Genomic DNA, 9,453 nt, shown 5'->3' with positions numbered 1-9,453 from the left:
ATAATTGTAACAGTTCATTGTTGGAGCTGAGCTGAATGAGAGAGAGAGATGCAGTGTGTGCAGAGCAGGGCGACGCGAAGAACAGTATTAAGAACCGCTGCTTTAGAACATTGATTTTGAAACTTGTGAATCCATTAGAATTGTTAGAAGACAGAATCGCGATTCATATATGAATAGATTTTTACGTGCACCTCTAGTTTTCTCTTCCTCTTCTCTAAAGCAGCGCAGCATGGCCTAGCCCCCTTTGCTGCCTTTTCCCGAGGGCGGGGTTTATCTGGGTTTGTGATGTCACGAACCCGGGAAGTAACTTGTTGTAGTCCCTACCAGCCGTTTTTGTAGGCATTAAACTGCCAGAATTTTAAAAGACGATATCTCCGTTTGCATTGAACTTTCAGCTTCGTAACTTTGCAGATATTGTTTATGTTCAAACAGCAACATTGCACACTAACTAACGTTAAAAAAGTGAAATCGCAATGAACCACCCCTTTAAAATAACAAAAGTATGCTTGGTTGTAATGCTGCTTCATCATTTGATCATCATTTTATGAATCACTGCTTCCATGATAAATAAAAATGTTCTTTGTAACAAAATTCTGTTTACGTACTGTCTAATTTTTAACTTACATTTTTATTATTTATTCAGAAAACAACACTGCAATAGTGTGTATATAAATATATAAGCCTATATATGTATTTAAATGTATAACTTGTATACATTTTGACTGATAAATAACACCAATAAAAATGAAATTGATTTGAACTATTATTATTTATAACTAACTGGACTAAACGTAAATGTAATATTAATTTGAGTTGATATTATTATAATTACCTCTATATTATCTTAAATCTTAAAGAAAAAACACAATCTGTCACCGTGACAATTGATATAACTAGATTCTTTTTTTTTTGTATTTGCAAAAATATTACGGTAATATCAATATTCAAGTTACCTGAGGTGAATTTTTTTATAATCGATAATCGAGAGGCAAGATGGTGCTAGTTGAGTGTGTATGAAGAGCGCGAGATGTGCGTAAAGTAAAGACGTGAAAGTAGTGCCAGTTTCAGTTACCCGGATGAGCGGATCACAGCATTCCTACAGACAACAGTGAACCACAAAACCAGTCATACGGGTCAATTTAAAAAAAAAGTATTTTTATTTTCTTGATATTTCACCATCATCTGAAAGCTGAATAAATAATAATATAATCAGCTTTCCATTGATGCATGGTTTGTTAGGATAGGACAATATTTGGCTGAGATGCAACTATTTGAAAATCTGGAATCTGAGGGTGCAAAAAAAATCTAAATATTGAGAAAATCGCCTTTAAAGTTGTCCAAATGAAGTAGCAATGCATATTACTAACTAAAAATATATTTTTTTTATATATATTTACGGTATGAAATTTATAAAATATCTTCATGGAACATGATCTTTACTTAATATCCTAATGATTTTTGGCATAAAAGAAAAATTTATCATTTTGACCCATACGATGTATTGCTGGCTATTGCTACAAATATACCCGTGCTACTTATGACTGGTTTTGTGCTCTAGGGTCACATAATAGGACATTTCTGATCATTGGATGCCGCAATTGATTAATTAAAGTCAAAAACTCCACAGAGAACCGTGTAATAAGGATGATTAGATGTGTTATGGTGCCTCAGCAGGTGCTTTCATACAGAAACACTGGCAGCAGCACCTTCGGTCACGCCGCCTGTGAATGAGTTTGTGCCGCTGTCAGTTAGGACTGTACTGTGTGAAGTAAGTGTCAGAAACCTGTCATGCTCCACCATAACTAACCCAATGTCAGAAGACCTTCACCCAGATCATTTTGATAATGTTTGATCACTGACAAACAATCGTGAGGAAGCATGAACTGTTCACGGAGAAAGTATAAACACCTTCATGAAGTCACTTATGCTCACCAAGGCTGCATTTATTTGATTTGAAAATACAGTAAAGCAGTAATATCGTGAAATATTATTACACTTAAAATAACTGTTTTCTATTATGAAATGTAATTTATTCCTGTGATCAAAGCTGAATTTTCAGCATCATTACTCCAGTCTTCAGTGTCACATGATCCTTCAGAAATCATTCTAATATGCTGACTTGCTTCTCAAGAAACATGTATTATGATCATCAATGTTGAAAACAGTTTTTGCTGCTTTGTATTTTTGTGGAAACTGTGATAGATTACCATTCAAAAGATTTGGATCAGTGATAAAAAAAGAAGAAATGAATAGCTTTGTTCAACGAGGATTTTATGAAATGAATGCAGCTTTGGTGAATATGAGAGACTTCTTTCAAGAGTGTGGGTGTGTGTGCATTTCAAATCTGAATTAGATATAGTACTATATAATCAAACGATTTATGCTATTTTAAATCTTTATTAAACCTGTTCAAATAGCAAACCGGCATCATCATTATTAAACAAACTGACAATAAATCCATGTTTATCCATTTAAGCACTGAAACTCCACGAGTAGAAACATTTATGACAGACGTCACTGCCTCTCCTCACAGTGATTGGCTGCCGCCTGCCACTTTTCTGTCCTTCATTTGCATGAAGTATTTTTTTTACTTTAGTTTTTAACCCTGTTTTCTTCAAGTGGAGTAAATGCCACTGTTGCCGTATTGCACTTATGAATACATTGAGAGATGATGCTTACATAAAACAGTACACACAAAGCTGTGGTGTCCTCATGCAACCACGAGATGTATGAGACAGGAAGCCCAGGAATTGCATGCCACATGACATTTTTGTTTTCGGAAAAAGTTCATTTAGATTCTCTCCTCTGTTATGGTTGTGAATACAAATTCCCATATTGAATTACATATACAACTGATGACAAGTGTGACGGGTTGATTAAAGCTTAGCTCAGTTCATTTGCATTGGCCCTTTCTACCCAAAAATGTAAAAAGTCAACACTGGCGTGTAAGTAAATATCATCAGGAAAGCCAAACACGCAGTAACACCCACTAAGCACACACTCGCTCTGGTTTTCTTTGAAGTGATATGGAGCTAAATCTTTGTTTAAATTATGCATTGTTCTGTTCGAGCATCTTGTGCTTTCTGCCCCATTTTATGTGGTGCTTTAAAGAAATGCCTGATGCCTGCACTGAACCCTGTAAAAACACTTGGGTGTGTGACTTTGGCTGCTAACACAAACTACGTAGATGTTTCAGCAATGTTGATATTGAATATGATATTAACCGTGTGTGTGTGTGTGTGTGTGTGTGTGTGTGTGTGTGTATTTGACAGCAGTATGTCAGTAATGCGGCTGGAATAAGAGGTCACACACCTTGGATTCCTTCTTCTTGCGAGGCAACATTGGTCTTTGGAGGAAAATGATCTGCTTGGTGGCCAAACTTCCATCACTGGATAAGAGAGATGAAGCATTTTAGTTTGTGATCTAGGTATGATCATACTTTAAACAATAATAATCTAACTTCCCGGTCCAGGTCCAACCATTTTGACCAGAGGTGGACAAACTTTTACCAAAAATCAAAAATTGGTTAAAAATTTTATATATATATATATATATATATATATATATATACACCAAAAATAGTGTATACATAAATAATATTAAATATTCATATTGATTTGCTGCTCAAGAAACATTTCTGAATATTATCAATGTTGAAAACAGTCATGCTGCCCAATATTTTTCCTATAAATATATTTACCTTTATTTATATATAAACTTTTTACTACAAAGAGCCAAAAATCACACTTGTATTGCAATTTAATTCTGTAAATAATAATAAAAATATAAAAAAAGAAATCCAATACATGTGTACACACACACACACACATATAACATTTATTTTTAAAATATATATTCATATATTTTTAATTTATATTCTCTACAATCAATGCACACGTACATGAATATATATCTAAATACATTAAATGTAGAGAATATAAGTACAAAAATATAATTATTTAATATTACACATAATTATATTAAATATTTAAACATTTATATATATATAATTGGCTATATTTAATATTATATATTATAAATGAACTATTCTGTATATTTCAATGCAAAAAAAAAAAAGGTAAAAAATAAATCAGAAATGAAGTTATGTATCAGTGGCATGTTTTTTTCCCTATTTCCCCCCTTTTGGTGAGTGGCATGGATGGCCCTGGTTTGGGCATCTCTGATTTAAACTTTAAATGACCAGCTAGTTTCAGTTTTTTTTCCATCTTGCCCGGCGCTTTGCAGAGCAGTCGCTCCATGTTTATTAGAGTGTGTTTGGATATTCAGCATCTTATCTTGTATTTATAGCTCCAATAATGCTGGATGGTGCAAAAAACCTCTGGAGATCTGTTTAAATTTTTAGCTGTGATCGCAGTGGGAACATCCGGCATTGAAAGGGATGAACAAAATATCTGTTTTGTGAAATCCTGTGATGACTAAATCTCTCTTTCTTGCTGTCTTGTCAGGGCTCTATCGCAAATATGTGTAGAGAAGGAAGTTTCACATCATCGAGCAAACATAGAGTGCTGTGAGTTTTGCGTGTTTGGTGTAAAACCACATTTAAACAGTTCAGATAAGCCGTTTAATCTTCAGCGGAGCTGGAGTTGTGTTACTAAACAGTCTCAGTCTCTCTCTCTCATGCTCCCCGTTTCTCTTTACGATTCTGCTACAAATCTCTAACATCAAATGGGGCTCTGCATCTCTGGCATAAGCTGGCAATCAATACCAAATGTCCAATTCGCCCTGCTTTTTTTTTCTTCCCACTTCCTATTTTGTTGCTTGTCAAGGAACTGTATATTTATTCAAGTGCTTCCTGCTTAAATCAAAGAGGCAAAACTGGATTCCTGCAAGCCTCGGTCCATTAAAATGTAAACGAGTGGCTGGTTGGTGAAATTACAGCTCCGGTCTTCAGTCTCGCCAGCATCCAAACTAGTCTGCGTCTCTGCTTTATAGAGGACGACACACGCCACCTACAACCCCCATCATTAAGGGCTTAATTGAATGGTAACTTCAGCAATTTTGAATGTAATGAATGTACAAGCCTTCGGTACGATGTGATGCATTATAACAGTGCAGATTACAAACAAACTCATCTGCATTCAGAAAAGTGCTGTGGAATTACCTTGTTTGTTTGGCAAGACGACTTCTAGTTGTTTGTGATTACTTGAGGACATTTTTTGTCATTTTCTAGACTAGAGATTATACTTGCAAAGAGTGGATTTCTAGCTCATCAAGAATTTTAGAGCTGAGCATAAAAAGATTCAGTGTAGAAATCTCCATGACTTTTTCCCCATGTTTTTTAAAAGGATTTATAGGTTTGCCATTGCCATGACGCCGTTTGTGGTGAAATACTGCTTGTAAAATAAATAGCAAAATAAACAATTAATTGCAAATTAATAAATAAATAATTGCAGTAAGAGCAAAAGTTCTAAGGTTTTGTCTGTCATTTTTAAATGTTTTTAAAAGAAGTCACCAAGGCTGTGTTCATTCGATCAAATATACAATAAAACATTAATATTGTAAAATATTATTACAATGTAAAAAATAGCTGTTTTCTATGTGAATATATTTTAAAATGTAATTTATTCCTGTGATGCGCAGCTGAATTTTCAGCATCATTACTCCAGTCTTCAGTGTCACATGATCCTTCAGAAATCATTCTAATACGCAAGAAACATTTCTGATTATTATCAATGTTGAAAACAGTTGTTGCGTCATATTTTTGTAGAAACCGTGACACTTTTTCTTTAGGATTATTTGATAAATAAGTTCAAAAGAACAACATTTTTTAAATAGAATTTTGTATAACATTATGCATAAATATCTTTACTGTCACTTTTGATCAGTGTAATGAATCCTTGCTGAATAAAAGTCTTAATTTCTTTCAAACAGACAAAAACAAACTTACAGACCTTAAACTTTTGAATGATAGTGTACTTTTTCAAAATAGTAGCTTGTATTAGTAAATAGTAGCTTTATATCATGAATAATGAAACTTCACCAACGCTGGTATTCATAGTACTACGAGTATACTCCGCCTCCCAGGAAAACAAGGCCAGCCGTCTCAAAGACATTGAAAAGTGACGGTTCTGGAGTATCTAGGACAGCGTTTTGATTAATTAGCCACATTGCTGCTGTTGTGTGTTGTGGCATTTTGTGAAAGTTTAAAATAGGCCCGTAATTAATCAGCAGGGGCTGCAGGACGGATAGAAGAATGACGTGTGAGAGAAAGGCCAAGGCGGGATCGGCCCGGCGCAGGCGTGGGTATGACAGATGGAGATTACATGCTGAACTTCAGTTCGACATCACCGGGAGCTTCCGCTCGCCATTACAGGAATCATCAGTTAGCTTGTATTGACATTCCATTACGGCGAGCAAACAGTGGAGTTCTGCCCCGTACTGCCTGTGCCGGTCATTACATCTGACTCCATGAGGCCCGCTGAGCTCTTTATACCCCGAGCACTTTGTCACAGTTGGAGTTTGGGACGTACCATTACTCTGTGTGGCCTGTACCATTGTTTTTGATGTTGGAAATGATGCCTCATGAGGTGTTTACACAAAATCAATTGATGGCGTCATGTTTCCTACCTCTAAAGCCTGTTCATGCTGGAAGACTTTGAAACCTAGTCGTATTATTGTTTGTAGTTGGATTTTGTACTGCTGGATGCTCTAACGGGATCAGTGAAATAAGCAGGTGGTCATAACATTAATCCAAGATGATCTTATATAAAATGAATATAACTGTACACAAACTCAATGACAATATGTAAGAATAATAAATATATTTGAATATAATAATACATAATTAACATCATTGAGAGAAATAGAGAAATAATGTAAATTTTATATATTGTACATATATATATATATATATATATATATATGTGTGTGTGTGTGCGTGTGTGTGTACATTTATCAATTGAAGAATATTCATGTGAATGTATATATATATATATATATATATATATATATAATTATATGTAAATAAAAATAATAATTACAAATTTTAAATATGAAATGGGTTTCATATTTATAAGTCATGTATACATTTTATATAAGTCATGTATAATTATATAAAAAAAATACATTTAAAAAAGCTCATTCTGTTTTAATATGGAATCAGATTTCTTGCCACTGAACATTTTGCAGAGGAAAGTATGTTGAATATAAATTATGGCAGTGCGTCATATCATGAACATGATTATCAATGCATGAATCAAACTCACTTTGATTCCTTGCATATTTTCCATGCTTTGCTTTTTTTTTTGGCCACGCTTTCCATGCTGCCATGCTTTTTATCTCACAGCAGACAGATCACATGACCTTTGCTGTCATTCCCATTGGTAGTTGTTGCATTGCTTTGCTGATCATTTGCATAGTTAATTTTTCTCTACTTTGTTGAATGCCCAGTGATCGCTCGTGTTTCTGCAGATCACCAGCTTTCATAGAAAATGCATGATTTTTGGTTTCTGTCTTGCAGTAAATCGCTGTCAGTGAATGTGAATTCCCATAGCGCTAGAAGTCTAGCTGAACATACCACAAGTCTATGGCTGAACTCCAATTTGCATACTAATCCTAATCTCATGTACTATATAGTACACATAGTGAGATTTGCATTAGTGTGTACCAAATCCTTGTATAAGGGTGTCTGGATAGTGTACTATTTCCAGTGCATTCTCCTTAAAGCTTTTTCAGCTAATATTGCACACTAATATTGTTTTTTTCTATTGATTTTTGCAGTTTCAGAAACTGTATGAACCTAGAAGTTAAGTAATAATGAACTTTAAGGCACTGACTTTACCTATTAGTCTTGATGATGGGTGTAGGCAGCACACAAGTGAGTCTCCATCCAAATGAAGCCAGCGACTGCAGCAGGGGAATATAGTCTGTCTTCACTTGTAAACCCTGAAAAGAAAAGAGGTTACTGTGAAAAAATGCTTTCAAGAGAGAAAAGTCACATTTATAGCAAACAACTGATTTTAGACTTTCAATTGAAGTCTTAAGGCATATATTAAGACATTTTATATGGTGTCTCTGTTTTGATGCACCCTCTATTGCATTTGTGTGGCCGTTTTCTTTAGATACATAATAGCAGTGTGTTTTTAATCTTTCACATATTTACAAGTTTTTAAAGGTTGACAAACACAATTTATATTAAAAAAAAAAAAATTGTCGATATTTGGAAGTTTCATAATAAAGGCTGTTTATGAATAAAATCGAAATAATTTAAATGTGTCATATACTGAGGATGTGGGTTTAGCATGATAGAAAACAAATCCTATTTACCATAGCTACCCATTCATTTACTATGGGTAAAAAGAAAAAAAAAAACTTTAATATCTGTTCTGGTATTATAACAGATGTTAAAATAAAAGCTGTATTGTATGAAGAGCTCGTGAATGTGTTTCTGTGGGATTCAGAGAGCAGCGTTAATCAAACAGGGTTGTTTTGAGCAGTTAGGGGTTGTACTGTGGTTTCAAAGAGAACGCTTGTACCCTCATTTCAGGAGGACCATGCAGGAAGTCAGAGCGGTTTAACGGCACCTGTCCTCAAAAGGAACATGTCGCGTGTCAGCCATGTGCACACACTCATAATGATAACACAAGACAGCGCTACATGATAATGCTTCACTTGCAATAATATGCCATGGGTTTTGGCACGAATGCACTATACGGTTATACATGAGTCACTGTGGAAAGTTCAGAGTAGATAACAACATGATGACACTGGAGAGGCAGAATCGAAGGGTTCTTCTCAGTGTAGAGGCTCTGTTCTAAAAACAGTGAGCTGACTTCCTGTCCACTGCCTACAGAGGCAGCAGCCTTCTAAGGCAACAACCGAAATAATAAGTGGCTGTTTTGGAAAACTTTCCATATGCATAAAAAGTACATGGCACACACACACAATCATCGGGTAAAATTAGGTAGATTGGTTTAAGTATTATTATTTATAATGGTTTTTGATGCATTCAAAAACTGTGCGTAATTTTGTATTATACTAAAATATATTTTAGATGATATCTATAATTGATACTTTAAAGAATTGAAAGTTTTTAATATGTATAATTTTTGTATATATATTTACATTATTGAATATATATAGTTTTAAATGATGTAAATAATTATCATTCATTGTATTTACATATTATTATTTGTGTGTGTATATAATAAAATATAAATATTATAATACTTAAAAAAATTGAAAGAATAAGTAATATATGTATATTTTTTAAAATACATATATCTTATTGATTAAATGATCAATTTTCATTTAGCCTACTGTATTTACAGTACATATTGTCATCACTTATGTATATGTGTATATATATAATAAAAAATAATATATTAGTACTTTTTAAAAATAGAAGGAGTAAGTAATATATGATAAATGATTTTTAATTTATTGTATTTACATATTGTCATCAGTTGTCGTGTGTGTGTGTGTGTGTGTGTA

The 9,453-nt window shown here is 33.9% G+C and overlaps 1 protein-coding gene across 3 annotated transcripts in view; it reads right to left on the bottom strand.

Annotated features, from left to right (window-relative positions):
• LOC107688209 (raftlin-like) overlaps positions 1–9,453 on the bottom strand; it is a 94,240-nt gene that overhangs the window by 3,563 nt on the left and 81,224 nt on the right. For all 3 annotated transcript variants that reach the window (XM_016485819.1, XM_016485821.1, XM_016485820.1), the window contains exons 8-9: positions 7,802–7,905; positions 3,313–3,388 (exon numbers count right to left, since the gene is read on the bottom strand). In XM_016485819.1, the coding sequence (XP_016341305.1) occupies positions 3,313–3,388; positions 7,802–7,905 (180 nt within the window). The remainder of the gene's footprint in view (positions 1–3,312; positions 3,389–7,801; positions 7,906–9,453) is intronic.

Source organism: Sinocyclocheilus anshuiensis, unplaced genomic scaffold (genome assembly GCF_001515605.1).
Source record: "Sinocyclocheilus anshuiensis isolate Anshui unplaced genomic scaffold, SAMN03320099.WGS_v1.1 scaffold1162, whole genome shotgun sequence".
Taxonomy (NCBI): Eukaryota; Metazoa; Chordata; class Actinopteri; order Cypriniformes; family Cyprinidae; genus Sinocyclocheilus; species Sinocyclocheilus anshuiensis.
The sequence above is the reverse complement of the archived record's forward strand: the minus strand, read 5'-3'. Positions and strand labels throughout refer to the sequence as shown.